The sequence below is a fragment of the Periophthalmus magnuspinnatus genome, chromosome 4, assembly GCF_009829125.3.
Source record: "Periophthalmus magnuspinnatus isolate fPerMag1 chromosome 4, fPerMag1.2.pri, whole genome shotgun sequence".
In the NCBI taxonomy this organism is placed as follows: domain Eukaryota; kingdom Metazoa; phylum Chordata; class Actinopteri; order Gobiiformes; family Gobiidae; genus Periophthalmus; species Periophthalmus magnuspinnatus.
Window position 1 is genome coordinate 13502459 of NC_047129.1, and position 21296 is coordinate 13523754.

Genomic DNA, 21296 nt, shown 5'->3' on the forward strand with positions numbered 1-21296 from the left:
ACACACAGACTGAGGAGCAATGTGTAAAATCATATGTGCCGGTTATAACAATGACTCAGACGATCGAACGACTTTGACTGGTTTAATCATCACTCCGACTTTAGATCTACTTTTATATTTGATTTAGTTTGAAGCACTACAATCTCATAACATCATAATGTAACAAAAGAACATGTCAGCTTGTCCGCATTTGATGAAAGGCTTTTATAAGAAAAGCAAACTTAATGAAAGCAAACACGCATATTATTTGTTTAATTAACTCACTTTGATCTATTTTGAAGTGTTGATGTAATCCCTCATTCGTCCAGGAGTGGTCTATGGTAGCAAACATTTCAAAGGTTCCTGACAACACTTTTTAAATCAAGAAATTTCAGCTGCCGTGTGGAAGCCACTAGAAATCAATAATTATCCCTAGATTAATACTAGCCTTCAAATGACAGCCAAAACATCTTTATTTAGAAAACCTTGCCCAGAAGACTACCTTTGAAACGTTTTGGACTGATTTAGAAGTGTGGTTCTTTCGTGAGCTTCTTTTTTTTCCCCCTGAAGGAATTTGGTATCTAGGGAGATGGAGAGTTGGGCATTTTAGCTTGGACATCTTACTCTGCAGTTTTGAAAAGAAGTAGGAAATAATAAAAGGTACTGTGCTTTCTGACTGCAGATAATCTCAGGCTGAAACTCAATGAACATGATCTATTTTGGTTCCACATATGTCCTAGCACAACTTTCCTCTGCTGCCAAATTTCTGCCCAGTAAAAATATAGCCCTAGTGAGGCTGATACAACGTGGACAAATTACTCTTCCAGCTGGTTTACAACAGAACATCGGTCAGCGCTGCCCTGGATACATAACCTAGATGAATCCATGCATAGGCTGTACACACCGGCCGCCATTTGTCATGTTTTGGGGGTAGAATGCTAAAATAAGTTTGCTGAACAGAAATGACAACCACCACTTGTGTAATGCGTGCTAAACTTGGTAAAGGTGAGGGGGTCTTCTGTGGAGGGTCAGAACCTCCCACATAATACAAATGGTGCGTTTGATTGCGTATGTCAGGGCGGCGCGTGGTCACTGGACGAGCAGTAATGTAATGTAAGGAGTTTTGTGGAGGCTCCATCATTATGCCCTGCCTCTGTATTGATTTCCTTTGGCCTTGTTGCTCCCAGGCCCGCACTACAAATTGCTATCTTATTATTGGAATATACCTGAGCAGGCTGGCCACTCAACAATTACCCATTAGGGCACACTTGATTTGAATAGCTTTTAGGCAGAAGTAAACACAACACAATGAGAGGAGAAGGGCTTTGATGTCGTGCCCACGGTTTATCTTTATGGATTAGGGTAAATTACAGGCTTTAAGGTAAGATTTCCTTAACAATATAATCTGTTTTCCTACACACTTCCCCAAGAAGCCTTATGAATACAAATACTAAAAATTACATACATATTCAATCTTTGAAATGCCTTTAACACAATATATAAGCAAATTCAATAGTATTTTAATATAGTCATCTTGTTTTTTCAGCAAATGGTTCCTCCTATACAGACCCAGTATAGTGTAGTCCACATAGGTTGTTGCAGGGGTTGTATTGCTGTTTGTTAGCAAGTAAAACAACTACAAAATGTTGTGTTCTGTTGCCAAGAAGGCCATCTGATATCTAAATACAGTATGGGAGCAGGCTAAGCAATATTGGCTGGAAGATTGCCCACCAGTTGATAACGACGAACAAATGGCTACTATGTCTCTTGGCTGGCCTGGGAACGCCTTGGGGTCCCACCGGAGCTGGAGGAAGTGTCTGGGGTGAGGGGGGGAAGACTGGGAGTCTGTGCTTACACTACGACCAAGCCCCGGATAAGTGGGAGAAAATGGATGGATGGCTGGCTACTGAGCTAAGATCCAGATTGTCACTCACGTTTTGAGAAAAATAATAGGTTACAGTAAAACTTAAAACTGTTTCTAGTCAATATTAAAGTGTGAAAAACAAAACCAAAAAATACATAAATATAAAGGTATTTCATTTTATTTGACCTGCCTAAACTTCACATGTCATTGCATTTTCTCTTTCTCTTCGTTCCTGATATGGCGCCTTTGCAGCTGGAGACACTGAAGAGATAAGCTCCCTGAGGACTGAATAGCTCTGTTGATAAGTACAGTACTGGAAGCAAAGGGAATCTTACAGGTGAATAAAAGGACCACAATGGCTCCTGATAAAGTCCCATTTTTGCCACTGTTAAATAAATTCAATATACTGTGAAAATGTTTACAAAAACCTCCATAACCATTGTTACTTCTAGTGCTGTAAACTACTGAAAAATGTTAATTACCCAAGTAACTTTATTGGTTAAAAAAAGCATGATAAGTTTGACATTAGCAGATCCACATGATGCTATACTAATGTTCTTCTGACACCTCCTCGCTCAGCCCATCTCTTTAATGACAATAGCAGGCTTATTGATTTCCGCTGACAATCAAATTTCTCCTGTCCTTTAAAAAAGCTGCATCTTGTTTTCCTTTAATCATAAAAGCAAATTAACTAAATGTTTTTTTCAGTAACCACATCACTGTGGCTAATGAAAACAAAATTGTTTACTTGTGCACTCCCACATGGACGGCCCTTCATTTACACCCATTAGTTTTAGCTTAATGTGGTGTCAGCCTCAACACAGCTCCACTGAAGTTGAAGTCGAACATTGAATACCAACGGTGGTGCTTTGAAGAGCTTTTCTGAAAAACGAATTGTTATTTTAATAGCATTTTTGCAGTATATCCTTTAGTGATAAGCAGCGGCGTCTACTGTCTACTGCTTCTCTTTTATATATTGTTATGTATAATGCCTTGTGTGAGAAGATAATACACTTCTAACTTCATTATGTATTATAAAAACACATAAAGAACATATCATTCCTATGAGTCTCTGACACCATTGGATCTTGAATAAATCTGTCTTCTGGCATGTACTCAGAGCATAATGATATTTCCATATTCACTAATGTGGCAAGCATCAGTGCCTGCCTTCAGACGGACATAGATGGACTGGGCCACATAAAAAGTCACACATCTCAAATCTGTCCTCATTAAAACTGAAACTAAGTGACAGTATGAGTGTCTAAGTTTAAAGCTGCTGTCTGACGAGTATTAGAATGCCGAAGTGCACCTGAAGAAGTTCAAAATTTGTGTTAAATTGAGAATAATGTGATATGATGAGGAAACTGTGTCCAATTAAACTGTGAACAGGGTCAATTAAAGATATAATTGCCTGAAGCTGCGCAAAGAGCTGACAGAAAGGAGGTTAGTGGTGAAATAAGAGTAACGAGAAGGACTAGGAGGATGCTCATAACGTTTGTACGGAAAACATTAGTCTATAGTCACAGTCAATTATCTGCATTTAGTCGACCAGAAAAATAATGACCCACAAGCATCAGGTGTTGTGTTCAAGGTTAACAGGTACTGTGTACTATTAGCCTTCATAATATCAACAAACTTATTATTCCAGCAAATATGGGTATATACATGGGTCTGTATGCATCAGGCTTGTACACACAAACTGATGATTAATATTCACAATCATGTTAAGTGTATTTTCACCGTACCATAGACTATATAACAGAGGTAGACTAAGGGAGTGTGACATCACCCTGAGTGTTCGGTGGCAACTAATCAAACCAAACCAAGCCTCCTTGGTGCAAGAAGTTATAGCGGCTAATCTGCGACCAGAGCCCCTAATTGGAAATTCAAGAACAAAACCAAAGAGCCGATCAGGCTGTTGAAGGTACATGCCCCCTCCCGCTCGCACCGCTGGTTTGGCAGGGGGCAGGTACTTAACAACGTGGCTGCCAGTCAACCTGTTGCTAACGCTAGTGGGAGTGACCTCGAGGAAAACAGGAACCATATGGGTCTGTTATTAATGTTCATATCTTAATTTAGGGGTAAAATAGCGGAATAAAAACACCACAACACCGGGTTAATATGAAGATTTTAAGACCAAAATGACAAGTCTGACAGCAGCAGTTACAGAGAGAGGGACGAAGATTTTTCAGTTGAAATCAATTGCAACCAGAGCTTGAATGAATCACTTGGTACCCATGCTCACGTCATATTTGACATGTGGCAGCTGCCATATTAGCTATATCCATGTATATACACAGTCTATGGATCACCCTTGTTAAAAAGCTTAACACTGCCACTCTCCACTTGAACATTGTGCAGTCTGATTGAACATGTTCTCTCTGTTGTTCTCTGTTTGTAGCATCTGCTGCAAAATCACCAATTTAAGTCTCTGCCATCCAAATCCCATTCTCCATGTTTGGCAAAACTGCATCGGAAAAATACTTCACCTTTATGAATATGGTATTGGTGGAAGCCGGAAAGGTATTAGCCACACAATGACTATATGAGTGTGTAGAGATAACCAAAGCATTCTGCATCTTTTTAAAGGTATTCATTTGCCAATAAAAATAACTGAATAACACATGAATAAATGCTAGATCGATAAGTTTATTGCCACACTCTGAAACATTCCAGGCACATCTCCACGAGGCAAGCAGATGGCGTCCCCCACTTTAAAAATTACATAATGCAACATTAAATATGGCAAAAAAAGGTCGGCTATTGTGATTGTTCAGCAAATTCTCAAACTAGATTTGGAGCAATCTTTTCACTTCACAGTCAACTGTCCGTGCCTAACATCCCTGTAAGCTCAAACATTATTTCTTGTAGAGTGGCGGCCCCCTCGGAGCGTGGCTCCCTCAGGACACTTGGGCGTTCCATTTCACACTGACACATTCACCTCAGTCCTGGTCGTCCTGCTGCGGCTGCTGGGGTTGTCCGCCAAGGGGGAACTAAAGAACACCAGCCTTTCTTTCTCTGAACCAAAACAACGTGAAAATGACATTTGTGACCACAGAGAGAATTCTGTAACAAAATCGCTCACTTGTCCCCAGTTGGCAGGAAAGTTATTTATGTTTTTGTTTTGGAATGGTTTTATCTGGCAAAAAAAATAGCTTGAAGAGTTTTATCATCCATACAACATCACTACAGGAGGAATAAAAATGCAATGACTGCCCTGCCCTGTTTTTAAATGCACTTGTTGAAGTGTCTATTTTGTTTGTCTTTGTTTGAATCGGGTTTAGACTTCCAATAACGTGCACAGAGGAGTGGCACATACATCTATGCTATAGCACAGATGTGAGGACAGTACAAATGAGCTTATTGGAACATATTATTATTTTCTAGGTGAATTCTTGAGGGAACATGGGCATAAAATCTGCAAGGCTTGTTAAAATGCATTTGTAATATATTTTGCTTGTTCACTATTTATGGATGTCATGCACATTTTGAATGAATTGTGGTACATATTGTGTCATTAGAATCTAGGCAATGCAGGTCCCCATTTTAGGAGATGGACAGTTATGATTTACTCCTGTTATTCTATAGTTATTTTTTCAGGTCTCAATTCTCAATGTGCTGTATAGAGAAGGCTCTATAACCACAGGATACTGTCATTTCCAAAAATCTCACAAAATCAAACAACAAACATTCAAAGCACAGAAATGTTAATCACATGAGGTAAATTATATCACACTGTGTGACAACAAAAACTCAAATAAAACAAACAAACTCTTATTTACATACAGCAACATGTAGAATTAATTTAACTGACATGAGGGCCAATATTTTTCTAACTCTTTAAGAGATGTGCTATATTTCCTTGTAGGCTGCATGCAACAAATGTAATGTCTCCTGATTATAATTTGTTCATTGAGTTGTCCAATTATCAAATGGGCTTGTTTTGTAAACATACCTGTCGTGACTCATATTTAGGCACACAAACAAATAACAATGTACACAATGTGAGTGGTAATTGGCGGTCCGATGTCCTTGTTGGTATGCATGCAGCTGCACAGGTAGTTAGAGGGAGGGGGGGCTGGGAGGTGCACTGGCTAATCTATTTCTCAGTGCCAGAAGGTCAGACAGATTAAAGCTGGCTATGAGGATCCCAGTTTTCCATGGCAGCTGTCTGCATAGGAGCGGAGCAGCTCTAAAAGTTGCACTCGCAATGAGATGTAAAATTAACTCCTCGCTTCTGGTGTGAAGGTCATGTTTTTGCACCAAAAAGAGGAGTCGCTTGATGCTCTCTGAGTGTAACCAATGAATGATCCAAGGTTTCCATTCATCAGTGTTATACAGAAAAGTGAGCCAATGCAAAATTAAGATTTTAGTCTGATCTGATCCTTTTGGGCCTGTAGGTTTTATTTGACAGGACAGTTTTGGGATGTAGTGGTGAGGAGGACATTCAGCAAATTGTTGGAGCCAGGAATCGATATCAAAGAGCTGAGGCCGGCACAGACTCTGGCATATGCGCTGGAGCTCAGCTTAGACCACTGCTAAGAAGAACCTTTGCTTGTATATATGAATTTTAATAGTTGAAATTTAAAATGTCTCCAGGAAAAGTAGCTGGTCTAAATGGGGATCTAAATAAACAAAAACAAACAACAACAAATAACAAAATGATCATCATAACAGAAATTTTGAGGTGTACCCATCATTTATGGGAAGTTGCACAAGGTTTTCTATGTAAAGAAAGACTGTCCTTGTATGGCTACTAGCCGGGATAGCACTACTTACATATCCTGTCATTTTGCACTTAGAGGATATGTAAGTAGTGCTATCCCAGCAATTATCATTTATCACAATGTTTATGTTTAATATAATAACAACATCAGTGTATTGTTTCAATGTCACAAATACGGCTAAAATAATTCAAGAAAACAGACAATTGTTGTCTACAACAATAAAAATAAACATAAAATATAAAAAGAAAGCTATAATTAAAGCAGGTTAATATTACAATTAGGGAAGATACAGCACTGTTACGTACTATGTAATGATTTTTAAGGTGGCAGCATGCCTTTGACCTTGCATGATCCACCTTAAATGAAAAGCCATTAGGTCAATATCCAGTGATTTCCTTTAATGACCTCACTGGGTGTTTGTAATGCCTTGAAAAGGTCATATCCATCTAGGTGTTCAAATTAAACCCCAACAAATGACATGTGCTAAATGCAGTGACATTTATCATCATTTATTCAACATCTCCATTATGTAAAATCCTTTTCTCACATCCCTCTACAACAGCCGTCAGTTGGAGAGTGTTTTGTGCTATTTCTGTTCTAGAGTTGACCTCTCTGCTCCAGTCATTTATTGATGTGACTAATACCCACACATACGAGGCCGGACACTTTGAGGTCAGATGGGTGGAGCGCAAGGTGGATTGATGCGCAATGTCAATCTTTAGCTGTATGAAGCCAGATTAAATGTAATATAATTAAAGGCAATAATTTCATTTTCTCATCAGTGTTTTCTCCCGGGGATGCACAGTATTCACTATCTATTTCCTAACTACCACGCAATCATTTGCATATTGATTTATTAAACATAGTTTTTACACTACAAACCCTGAGTCATCCTTTGTGTGAAGTCTTATTCGGAGGTGTATCTAGCGCAAGCAGCATACTCAAAATATCATCTCAAAATAGCTGTTGAGAGGCGCTGTACCAGATTTTTACTGTCTTAAATCATGAAAAACTCATTTATCTTATGCATTTTGAATATCCTAATTATTCAGAACGATGAGTTGATAAACATTTTTCACAATGTTCAGAGGTCTGAGTGGAGTTTGCCTTCATGGTAATGTTAACAACAACTAGAATGCTAACTGCGTACATCCTGAGTCTCTGACAATAAAACACTCTATAATGAGAGGCAAACAGTAGACAGCAGATTTATGTTGGCCCCAAGAGCTGCTTGTACAGTATATCTGCACTGGGGAAGACAAGTCATGTAATACATGGGGGAAAAAACAAGTACAGGCCCTTTAAGCAATGTGGAGTCCTCAAAAGGTTAGTTTAGCTATATATATATATATATATATATATATATATATATATATATATATTTTTATACATCCTTCTATATAAATTATATTCCTTTTTCTTGCTTAGAAATATGATCAATAAAAAAAATAAAAATTGTTTGCTTTATGTCACTCAGCTAAATCTGAACTATGAAGAGATGAAGCACTCTGCAGGTAGCAATAAAGATCGAAAAACATTTTGGATAAAAGAGATATTCTACGAAAGTGCTTTTAGGTTGCTGTGTGCAATATTAACACTGCCTCCAGGCTCAACAAGTTCTGCTAAAGGAATCCAGTACTTGAGCAGCCAGCAGCAACACTCAAATGTGTTGTTTGCACCAAAGGCTAGAGAAAGCAGAAGAAAAAACAAACAGCTGGGACTAAAATAATGAAAAAAATTGAAAATGAACATCTTCTATAGTTCCACTTTTTAAAAACTATCATTTTCTGGGGATAATTCAAGCTAATGCTGTGTTTTGTATGGTATGATGAATGCCTTTTAATCAGATAATTATACAGAACAGTTTGGGCATTGGGATTTTATTGTGCTCTCTTTTTTCTTTCGTATTACTTTTACTTGACACTAACTTCTAGCACTCCGGTGGCAACATCAATGTCAAAGAGCTACTTAAGCAAAGAAGCCATCATTGACATCTGCCACTTTTATGTGACTACAAGTTGTTCAGCATGCACCAAGACCTCTGCATAGGTCATGGACAAAAAAAAGAAAAAAATCAAAGATGCATTGTGAGGGATGTTAGCATAAAAGACTAAAAGGAAGTGGGGAGTTGTGTGAAAGTTCTACAGGCACTTAAGTTAAAAACATGCAAGTGAGAGAGAGAGGCTCACTCTATCCCAAAAGTTCAGTCTGACATTTTGTAAATAAACTGCGAAACAACAGCAAAAAGCACTTTCAACTTTTCTCTGTTTTCCCTAATGTCTTTGCTGTACTTACACTATGAGCAAATAAAAACATTCATAAAATAAAGATAATGTAGTGAATCATTCATAATAGGGTAAAACTTCAAGCACGACCGTTGCAGCGTGCGTCTAGTACAAAGTTTTCGTGGGTTCAGAGTGGGTGTAACACTCAAGTAAATAAACAGGGCTGGAGTTTGCCTGTGGCTGGAGTTTGACACCAACATAAATCAGTTTGAATCCAAAAATCTGCATCAGACTTTCACTCTCACAAACTCAGGTTTTTCTTCAGATTAATGCTGCTGGAAATGAGATACTTTCTGTTGTGTGTGGAGGAACTGAAGCAATTAAACACAATAAGAAAAGTTATACATGAACCTCCCTTTCGGCCATGCTGTGCAGAACATATTTAACACTAATTAAAAAGAGGTTGCACATTCAAGCTTTGTACTACAATACAAAAAAAAAAAATCATATCTATCCATCATTAAACAAGTGTAAATACTATTTTAATCAGCCATCAGCAAGTTTGACTTCAACATTTTTTGCCACCAACAGTCTTGTTATTGTGTAGCCTGAAGCACAGTTTATGTGTATCACTACTTGCTACCAACTATTAAAACTGCTCCTCACTTTTGCAAGCACAATTACTACATAAATAGAAATGGCACCATAACCTGCATAGTCTCAACATGTTTTGGAAAGGTGAACTTTAATTACAGACTAGTGTATTTTTCAGAAAGAGATCAGTCTCCTCCTATATCGGGAGGAGTTTTTGAAGTAGTCTCTCATATGGTGTGCAGTAGCTGCTGTCTTGAATATAGAAATCAGTTATGACTCATGGAGGTTTGGTCCCACTCGGCCAGTACAGAAGAAAGGCACCTGAAATAAATCACAGCTGGAGGGCTACATATATCAAACTCTATACTCCATTTCAAATGTGTTTTGTCCACTACATCTGTGTTATAAATGTGCATTTGGACTTTGACAGCAGGGTCCTGTTTGAGAAATGTAATACATTACTAGTTCCTCAGACAAAGTGGCAGTTCGAGAAAAGTAACATAATGGGATTTCTTATGTGAAGAACTGAGGGCAGCGGAAGGGCATTTGGGTTGTTTAGTATTTTGCAGAAAACGGAGAGGGACTTTTCACAGCTGAATTTTACAGTGGCTGAAATGGTGTCATTTGGCGCCTACAACCACCAATAGGAGATCAACTTAAATATTCCCACCTTCTGTTCCAGAGTTTCTTTTTGTACTGCATACATTTTTGCTCAATTCTGGTCCTTAAGTCCATTCTTTCCACTTTTTTCATGGTCCTGCAAATGAGAAATAGACAAAAATATGGAACAGGAATCACTCCAAATACAAGTTCACCACAAGTAAATGGCGAGGTAAAGAACTATAACATGGTTAAAAGCTCTAAAAAGTCGATTTTGCATAATAAGTCTGCTTTAACATATTCGTTAGAGTAATCGTTTTCTCCACTCCTATACTGTTCAGATAGAATATTTTATTGAAAAAGAAAACATCACGTTTATCCTGTATGACGCCTATTCTGTAAAGCTATGCTGTGGTGAATTTCTTAATACAACTGCATTTGATATTCTGTGATTAATTGACTAACAAACCTATTTTTCTATAATATAATAGGACAGATTATTGTCACAACAAGCAGCGAGGCAGAAGAGTTGACGAGAATGTGTTTACAATTCAAACCTTTTCAAGTACGTTCGCTAATGTGCAACACCTTGTAAGACAATCTGTCATTTCATTTATGTTCCAAAGATGCACACATGGATTTTTACAACAGGTTTGAAAAAAAAAAAAAAAATCTGACGCATCCATTACTCAAAACAGTACAGCGTTATGATAGCCTGGTCCCTGATCTCTTTCATCTTATTCATAATTCCTGAAGGTTATTATGAGTTGAATATTAAAGGCTGCCACTCTTCTTCCCCTGTGCACGACGCTAAATGGACTCATTGTAATTATGGCTTTCATGCATGGCGAGGTACATTTTCTGAGGTAATTTGAAAGGATCAGAGAAATAAAACGAGAAAAGAATACGAAAAAAATCAGGCGCTAACGCAAATGTGAAAATATATCAATAGTGTCTCAACCCAAAACACCTCTGTCACAATGGCTGAGTTTGTACTGACGCAGGTATTATCACAGTTATTAACAGTAGAGGGAGCTTCGGTTATGCAAATTAGAGCCGTGTCCATGTCGAGACAGCCCTCACTCCCTCCCTTTTAGCAGCGCTTGTCATGGAGCATTGGTTGTTGACTCATTTCCAGCACGGTGAAATGTCCTTCCTAACCTCCAAAAAATGACATTTATGCTCCTCTTTCAAAACTCAAACAGAACTGTGTCCAAAACTCATATGCTCTCATAACACTGGAATAAACTGTTTATCTTCCCAAATAAATAATAACCAGGGAATACTTTCAACTCTCATGAAAGCAGAGTAAAAAATTCTAGAGGCTATCCTTTTTTCCAATTTTCAGGGGCCGGGAAATGAAATAAAGTTTGAGCTAAAAAAAAACAAAAAACAGCTAAGGCACACTATAGGAGCTCATGCACTCACCTCATTAAACTTCAATAGAAGGTCCAGACATGCAGCTTGATAACAGCGAAGGCTTCAATCCCCCTCTGGCCTGCAAGATAAGATTTGAAGATATGATATAGTGACACGATATTGATTTAATAAAAAAAAGTACAAGAACTCTGAGGGAACTGAGCATTGGAGATTTAGCGTACATAAAATAGCAATACTCTGTTAATATAAAAGTGTGTTTTTCAAAGCATGGTGACCAATATCTTTACCTCTTTGGGTACTTTAAAACCCTATTTGTTTCTTTGCAATTATTTTATCTAATATACAAAAAATAAATGCACTCAATTAATACATGTGTCATCCAGACAGATTCAATGACACTATGTCAACATATGTCATCTCCAATAAATGTGTCATTTCCATGGCAACGGCTGTGCAGCCTGTTAAGAATTATGTAGGCTAAGTCTTAAGCCTGACATGATGCAGGGCATTTAGTTCCTAAGATTCCTTTTGTTTGGATGTTATATAATAAAAGTAGCTTTCAATTACACAACTGCCTCTGCATTTACCACACATCAAAACCCAAACATTGTATGCCTTTTGTGTAGTAACAATAGCCTAGGAATGTCTTGGAATAATAAAACGATCAGTAAAAATTATAATAGATGTAATAAACATGTTCTTAACTTGTTCTTAGGTTTAGACAAAAAGTTTTACACTGTAGACTACAAGCCAAACTTTATAGCAATAGAGGCTTATCAAAGTCTATCGATTTAAAAGTGTCAAGTTTGTGATACTTTAAAGTTTTCCAGTGAGAGCCATGTGCGTCATCACCTCTGAGCTCCGTTACCGCAGTCGCTCCGTATGTTCATTTGCTTATAGGGCATAAATAGGGGTGGTTCTTCAGTCGATATCTATAATTGCTCCTGGCTCGTATCAATACGTACAGGTTTCACCGCTCCATCACGAGCCACTGGGAACGGGTTGCCCGGGAAACGGCCGCATGGCAACAGGATCAGAGCCTGGGGGTTGTCTGCTTCTAGGTCTGCTCCCATTTTACATCGCATTTCCTCACTAGATGGTGTGCGAGCCACTGGAGAGTAGACTACACTTCACCCGCACCGTGGGCTCTGTAACATCCAGCAAAACAAACCTGGGAAAGTACGCGATCGGAGCGTTTCTTCTTCTCGGAGGACATAAAGTGTGGGAATAAAACCTCTTTTTGTAACCTTCACCGCTGTTTTTGAAGAAGACGTGGGAAAAGGCGACAACACTATACAGCTGTGATGGACATAATGATTGCGGTGCAGGATGCTTGTGTCTCTGGTCAGTGGCTTACTGCGATCATCCTGAGCCTGTGCTGCTTTCTGCCGTCCTGTTTGCCCGCTGGACAAACTGTGGACTACTCTTCTCCGGTGGAAAGTGTGGTCAGCAGACAAGGCGACACCGCTTTGCTGAGGTAAAGAACACGCTAACTTCACTTTTCCCGCGACTTTTTCCCGCGAAAGCACTTTTAGCATCCCTTTGCGTCAACCTAGCGTCTTTGAGCCTCATAAAGTTACCGTACATTGCGTGTTAACAGTAGAACAGGCGGATCATAGAGACAATAGTGTTTTGTGCGTGTCCATCTCGTGCTTGTTTGGGCTGAGGGGGCGCGTGGACAGCACGCAGGACGCAGGACGCGGGCTCGGCGCTAGCATGGCAGCCTGCTGCTAACAATAAAGTTTTACAGAGACACTTTCATCTCGTGCTAACGGATCAAACTGTGTCACATGTGCAGTTCTGTGTCTTTAAAACGCTATCACACAATGAGCTTGAGTATTTATGTGTGCTAGTTAAAATGACCGTGTGTACATCACTGTACATCGACGGCTTCATGATGACATGTAGCTCAGTGATGTTTCTGTGTGTCTTTTGGTTTAGCTGATGCCATTTGACACACGTGTGTGCTTAAGTGCTTGTCAAATGCGTTTACCAGTGAGGATGTTCACTGTGATGTCGCAGTTTGAAAACGAGGCGAGAGTGAGGAGAGAGAGGCAGCCTCTCTCTTCATGTGAGCTCTGCGTGCGTTTTCATTTCAACTATTAAGTTATGGCTCTGACGCGCTATCGTCTCTCTCCCTTGTCTCTTTTCATCACGTAACGTAACTTACGACGCCAGCTGCCCTGGTAACGTTTAATGTCACGGGCGTGGTTTAGACTTAATAATGAGTTTGGAAAAAATGAGATGTAGTTAGTTGTATTAGTGCCTTGTCAGAACATCCACGCTCTCATATGTCAGGATCATCTTGTAGATAATTTGATACATTGGTGCTCATGCACATTCGTCTGTCTGTATCCAGTTCTGTGGCTGGACTGGAGGAAAGGGTACAGGGGCAGAGCCTGTCCCTTTTCAATGCTGTGGATGCTGAGTCTGACTTGTGGGTGTGGACATGCATTTAGAATAGCTCAAGTGTCCTAAGATCCTCTGCTTGGCATTTTCTCCCTTTATGTGTGGATGTTTAAAGCTGGTTTAAAAAGTCAAATATTTATCTATAAGAGGATGTGTCATGTTTCCAGTAGGATATGGCAATGATGAGTTGGTGTAGCTACATCAAAGATTACCTCGGCAGCAGCTTGAAGATATTTTTACTTTATTCCCTCAATGCCTTCGGGGCCACCCTGTCAGATAGACTTACCCCTGTGACAGTATTTTAAGAGAGGGCGTCTAATTCCCTGGTGTCAATCTAGGTTGGCTGCGATCAGCAACACAAGCTTTGTCTGACGCTTTATTGGACGGGAGATTATCCTTTATGCTATGAATCACCTCAATAAACAAGCTGCCCCCGCCACCACAACCCTGGAGGAAGGCAACACTTTCTCAAGCAGGTTGTCACCTTGGTAAATGCCAGCAGGAAATGTACAATTGGAAAAGAGGAAATATGTTGTTTGGTATAAGATAAATGATTGCACTTCTGAACTTTAAACTTTAATTAATGGGTCATGTGTCTACTGCTGGCAACCATTGATAGACCCTTTTCACCACGTAAACCAGCTCTGGGTGCTTGTTATTTGTAAAACTGGCAGCATTTGTATGATTTGCATGTTTTTTTGAAAAACTGTCTTTATTTTTCCCAGGCAAAAGGAGGTAGAAATCTTCTCTCAAACCAGAGAAATATGACAGTTTGTACCATCAACAAGACCCTTGGCAATCTGAAAGCAATTTTCTTTAGCCTCTTGAAATTCAATGCAGGCTAAAAAATGTGTACATTTCCAAATACTGGCAAAGCCAAGAGCATGCAATTAGTCATTGCTGTGGATTATGGAGTGGCTCCCACAAGATGCATCCACTGTCACGTGGTAATTTCTCCTCTGCTCTCTTTAATTCTTAGCACATCCAGGCATGTTAGGGTCTATAACAATAATAATTTAAGCCATTTGAAGGTGAGGAATGGTTCACATGTGTATTATCCTGCTGCCTTTTAATTTGTTTTGATAGCACAAAGGCTGTAGGTCGTTTTAAAGCCCTTACCAAAGGCTCTTGTCTCTGAAATGAGTTGGACTGCCATGCATGAGTGAACATAAGTTATGCACATATGCTTGTGCCATTTCTGCTTACATTAAGGACCTGCTCAAAGCTTCTGCACAGAGATTACATGGAGAGTACAGTCTTTAGGATTACTGGCCGTGGGTCTTATTGGATTATTATAAAGTACAGCATAATTAAAGTTAACTTCATGCATTTTATCCTGTGGTTTCTCTGTTTTCTATATGGTCTGATTGGCAGGAGTGAAATCACCTGTATAGTGCTGAAGCTGTAAAAGTTGTACTGTTCATTAATGAATATAGTGCATTGGTAGGAGTATTCCTTCAACTGAAGTACTTTGATAGTAAAACATTTGTATTATTTGATCCCATCATATTGTGTTCCTTTTACAGAATTCACTGCACTCAGTTGCACTGCAACTGCCACAGAACACAATGATACTATTTTTTCATGTCTTCTGTACATAGTTCTGTACATACTGTCTTTCTCGAGAGTGGAAAATTTCAAGGTTCTGGTCATAATGTTTTTGGCTTTACTCTCCACGGCTTTTTCTACTTTAAGAGTAAAGCAATGTGTTTTTTCTTGCTATTGTTTTCCATTCTGGTGCAGTGGATCAGCACTCTCCTTCAATAGGCTGCCAAAACACTGCATTTTTGGAGCATATTAAATCTGGCATCGTTGTACTTGTAGCAGTCCAAAATCCACTCTAATGCTGACAGCAGTTTGAATTAACTAAACCTAAAAGAGAATGAGTTGTTATCTCAGGTGTAAGAAATACCTCTAATCTATGGATATAAATGAGTTAGTTAGCTGTTGTTTAAGCCTGACTCTTCGTGAACTACCATAAAGTGAACTACCCATAGAGTGTGTAAAGAAGTGGACTAAGTGAGTGTGACGTCACTCATAGTGTTTGGCTCCAGTCAAATGAAGCTCATTGAGGCTAGTGTTTACAGGGGCGAGTTTGGAGCCGAGTTCCATATTTGGAATTCCGACCATGCATATCGTAACAACCAAAGAGCCAGTCCGGAGTGAGGCTGTTGAAAGTAACACTTCTTGCCTCCTGCACAGCTGGTTTAGCAAGGGGTGGGCACTTAGCAACAGTGTCAATCAAGCTTGTTGCTAATGCTAGCAGGGGTAATCTTGGGGAAAGAAGGCACCTGATTTGCCTGTTATTAACATTCATATCTTGATTTATGGACACAATAGCGGAAGAAAAATACCCAGATCATGTAGAATAGGTTAATACGAACAATTTAAGACCAAAATGATGAGACTGACAGGGGCGACAGTTCTTCAATACAAGGTGAATTGGAAAGTGAAGTCGATGGAGCCGGAAGCATGCCCTTCCTATTTGGAACACGACGCTAGCAGGTTAGCTATGTCCATTTATATATACAGTCTATAGAAGTACCACACATTTTCCACTGTGCAGCTACCACTTTTCTGTGAAATGTTCTAGTACAGATCCGGAATAATTTGCTTATAGAGGTGTAAAAATATATTCTTGTCGGTACTCAAATGTAGCTCGTTTTTTCAGGTCTCACCCTAAACACAAAACTGTAGCATGTATCATTTATTCTCTCTTCTGTCGTTATTGCGCCTCTAAAAGGTCTTGACATTTACTATAAGCACTTGTGGCACAGGCAGAGCAGCTAGGGATCCTTACCCCAGTGCACATTACTAGACAATACAAAAGAAATATTAATGGACTGTTCCTTGTTCCCTGGATGCACTTTTAAAACAAAACTGCAGTTGGTTATGTCCTTTGCAAAGTGATCCATAAAAAACTCGACACATTCTGCTTTTCAGCATTTTTTTAATTAGGCCACAGTTGTGTTAAAGGAATATCCTAACAGCTTGTTGGGGATAGGGGAAAGGATGTTCTGAACGTTTGAGTTAGCTGACAAGTATTCACAGTTTCATGGACTCATTTAGTGGAAAACCTGGTTCCAATCCATCTGGGGGGTACTCCTGAGGCGGTCTTAATTATCCCAGAACTGTTCTCTTGTCTTTACTGCACATGCTCAGTGTGGCTGTCACTGTTGTTAAATTTTTACACTGCCCATCATTGTTCAGTAGGGATGAACGATTTGAGAACAGTATCTAATTGCAAATTTTTCTGACAAGCATTACGATAGATTTATGTTTTAATGACAAGATTCTGTTCAGCTCACATTTTAAACACGTCCAGAAGAATTGACAAAAAAGGACTGAAATATGAACTGACAAAAACTAATACAAGAATCACATTTCAGAACATGTTTGTGCAGATCTAAGCTACAGGGTTAGCTGGTTTTATACAGAACAAGACAGTATAAGAATATTGTTGTTTCTGAAGGAAATTGTGATATTTCAAAAACTGCAGCCGTTGGGATTTGCTAATTGTGTCCATTCAGATTGCAATTTCGATTCTGCAGCTCTATTGTTCAACCCGGAGAAATTGTATGTATAATTCACACATGTGGAGGCTGAGTGGCTAGTTCTCTCACCTCACAGCAAGAAGGTTCTGGGTTTGACTTCGGAGCTGCCCTAGAGTGTACGTCTTCTGCTTATACTGGATGTTTTACTAGTTTCATTGAGCCACATGTCTTTTCCTTCACTAATGTAGAAACTTTGATTGATACCATCTTGCAATAGTGATGATTTCAGAAATACAGAATTCGTTATCCTGGATACAGATGGTGCATTTCTTTTGTGTTTGTGCGAAATATGTACCGGTATTGCTTAAAGCATCTTATATGGATGTGCAGGTTTAGAGACATCATGGTAAACAGGTAAGTTGACCTTGTGTTCCCCTATGACTGTATCTCACTATTAGATATTAGATAGGGAGGGGCTGCCCCAGCTGCTCATACAACACTCAAAAGACCTAACCTACTGTACGCTTTTAAATCAGTGGCTCGGTCTCCTCTTGCTCAAGGGCTACAATGGGGGCTACTAAAGTATTCATAAGATTCATTATTCTGGCGTTTGCAATGGATGTGCTGCAGCCAAAATTAAAAGGAACTGACAAGGTTACATGGTAGTGCAATTGCTTAAAGGGATTTTCAAGCCAGTTAACTCTTTTAAGACCACACAGGGCAAAAGAAAATAGGCAAACTATCTTTCTTGTTACTGGTGAAGTTCAGAATGAAACCACTTCAGGTGTCTGTGGATTTTGAATCAGTTTTGAGTGATGGTTTCCCTGCCTGCATTATCTCTAAATCTTTTTAACATTGGTTTATCAATCCATGACCAGCGATGAAAACATGGGAAATTACTTTTAAAATATTCTTTTTGGCGAATAGCGCACGGATTATTCTACTTGCCTTGTCGTATTTTGAATTGGACACACATGAATCGCGGGCATGTCATGGGCACTTCTAAATAAAATCTCTTTGTTGGGTTACAGACTTAATGTGCATGGTTAATGTAGGTGAACAAAAACACATGAATCATGATATTTCTCCATTATAACAGTATTAAATCTGGAATGTGTTGATTTGTTTTTTTTCTTCTTGCTTTTTAGAAAAATTCAAAACAAGTCTTTTTTTCATGGTACATGTCGTGTTTGGAGACACACAAATGTCAGCGTCGCCACAGTTCTAGTTCTGACAAAAATGTAACACAGTTGGATAATGCGTCTTTATTTTATTCATATCTTTGACTGTAAAAATTGCTATAAAATCATTGTACATTGATTTTATATGGGCTCTTAAAATTTTTGGGTTGTTTTTGCTTGCTATTGATTTTCTTGTCAAGGATATCCAATGTAATTATTATAGAAGTAAAGTATTTTTCCATCTCTGCTGTTCATTCTGTAGATATCATGTAAAGACAGTGATTACAGTTGCAGAGCTTTGCAGAATCTTGTATCCCAGGCTAAAATATACTGACCTTGTTTTGCAGTAGTTCCCATTAGGGCTGTGCAACAAATCGAATTTTCAGTTATTTATAATCGTAAATGATGTTTTATGTTTAATGGCTATGTACTGGCTGCTTATTGTTTATGTTCAGAAATAAATATTGAAAGCCATTTTTATTAGTTTTATTAAGACTAATTGAATTAAAAGCGTGATTGATTCATAACAAAAGGCTGTGACATCACCGGGCCTAGTTCCCATCAAACGTCCAGTTCAGGGATAAATGCTTGTTTCATAAATAATGACCAATACACCAAAAAATGACAACTTTTCTTGGCAGTGGTAATGAGCAGTAATGCAAACTGAAATAATTACACTACAAGTATTGTCGTTATTCATTTGGTTTCATGTTGGCATCATCAGAGCATTTTAATTGGAGCTACTCAGACTAGGTTATGTGTCCCTTTCTCTCTTTTTTTTCCTTTCACCTGAATAATTAGTGTGTAGATTTCAGTGGGCTGTAAATGTTTGTTGGAGCCACGTAATTGGAGAGTGTGCATTCGTAATTATTACTAAATGGAGTACGAGGCAGTGGAGCAAATCAATATCACAGAGAATAGTGCTACCTTTGGCTGCCAGTTGGGTTTGAAGCTAAAGTAACAAGTCAAGAGCCAAGGATTAATAAAAAAAAAGATAATTTCAGGATCTGTTAATTAATATTGTCTATGCTTGGACAAAGTATGTTATTCTGCATGTTGCTCCATAATGAGAAAGCCTTTTGGGCGGACAGTGCTAACGCTTATTAGACCCTTAATGTGTTTTGTGAATGCATGACATGGTTTAACTGTGCTTTGTATACAGATACCACATTGAGTAACTCAATTAAACTGAACAAAATGTGGTCTACTCTATTGGAATATAAAGTAGTCCCTGTAGCACATGACTAATTATGGGACTTGTACAATGCTGTCACACAGGTGAGTGCCAGTGTTCCAACTCTAATTGTTTCATATTTGTTGATAGATTGCTGTTCTCCATACTCCTGGTTAAGTAACTGTGAAAGCATCTCTGGCCTTTTATCTACACAAGTTCCTTATTTGGGGAAAATAAGCCTAAGTAAGGGCTAACAAATATGCAAAGACAAACTGTGTATAGAAAAAACTGGTGTCAACGCTAATGGGATCCAACTTCAGGGAAAGAAGATACCTGATGGGTTGCTTAATAATGTTAATATCTTTTTTTTCCTTTTTTGTGTTTTTTAACTTTCTGTTAGGCCTGTCACAGTAATAACTATATCAACTTATCATTCAATACATGATGGAACTATTATTTTTGGGGGGTCAGTATTTATAGTGCATACTGCATTCAATATTATCGTTTATTTGGCTATATTTTCTTTAGCAATGTATCGTACTTCAAAATTTGTTATTGTGACAGGCCTACTTCCTGTTTGGAACGCAGTGGTTTGTGGGCTAGCTATGTCTATCTAGTTTAAATATCAGGTATTAGTTACCGTAATTTGTGATATAATGGATTTTGTAATATGGAATAGCCAGATTCTTTCAATAGCTCACTCTTTTACGCAGTTTTAAAACCTGTCAAGTTCTGTCTGACTGAGCAAACACTGAATTCATCGTCGGATCTTAGACTGACACTCATTATAGTCCTAATTTTAGATTCTTTTCACCGTTCATAATGGAGCTTTGATCTCAGAATACAATACTTCCTTTTTCCCCTGTGCCACATAATCTTCACCTATCTTCCACTCTCCCTGCTAGCTTTGCATAATGGCATCTAAATACCAAAAAGTAAAAAAAACTAACTCTTTCAGCAGATTCAGCGTGGCTCCTGTTTAAATCCGTCTTTATTTATCCAATGCAGGGGGGGATTTGACGACCAATCTTTAAGTTATCACCATAAATCAAGCCTGGAAAATAAACAGCTGCCTGGGCTCATATCAATCATGAAATTATCAATTATCACATTTGGGGCATCAGCTGGGGGCATTCGCACAATTACAGAGATGTGCTAGCTGCATCACCATCTCAATCTCTGCTTCACACTGCCCGAGGACAACTTACTGTGGCAGTGTTGAACAGCCAATTTGTTATCCCATTGAAATAAGCAAAAACAGGCCAAACAATGGGCTGGCTTTTGTGTGATGATGTTCTTTTCTCATAACAAAATAAAAATCATTATTTTATTAAGCAACAAATTCTACAATAATGCACAAGTCAAACCAGTCAAACTATTGTCATTTTTGTCATGTCATTTTGTCCAAACCATAGACTATAAAGGAGTGGACTAAGGGAGTGGGATGTCACCCGTAGCATTTGGCTCCAATCACATGAAGCTCGTCGAGGCTAGCAGTTATAGGGGTGAATTTGGAGCCGAGTTCCATGTTTGGAATTCTGGCTGCGAGTATCAGAGCAACCAAAGAGCCAATCTGGAGCCAGGCTGTTGAAGGTAATGCCCCTTCCCACCCGCACTGCTGGTTTAACAGAAAGCACGCACTTAGCAACACTGTAAATCAAACCTG

The 21296-nt window shown here is 38.8% G+C and overlaps 1 protein-coding gene across 3 annotated transcripts in view; it reads left to right on the forward strand.

Moving 5' to 3' along the window:
* The first annotated feature begins 12343 nt into the window (after positions 1–12343).
* Positions 12344–21296, forward strand: part of negr1 (neuronal growth regulator 1) — a 160408-nt gene continuing 151455 nt past the window's right edge. Inside the window, exon 1 of one of the 3 annotated variants that reach the window (XM_055221142.1) lies at positions 12344–12849. In XM_055221142.1, the coding sequence (XP_055077117.1) occupies positions 12677–12849 (173 nt within the window). In that variant the 5' untranslated portion in view covers positions 12344–12676. The remainder of the gene's footprint in view (positions 12850–21296) is intronic. The other 2 variants (XM_033965351.2, XM_033965352.2) reach the window with 2 other exon arrangements.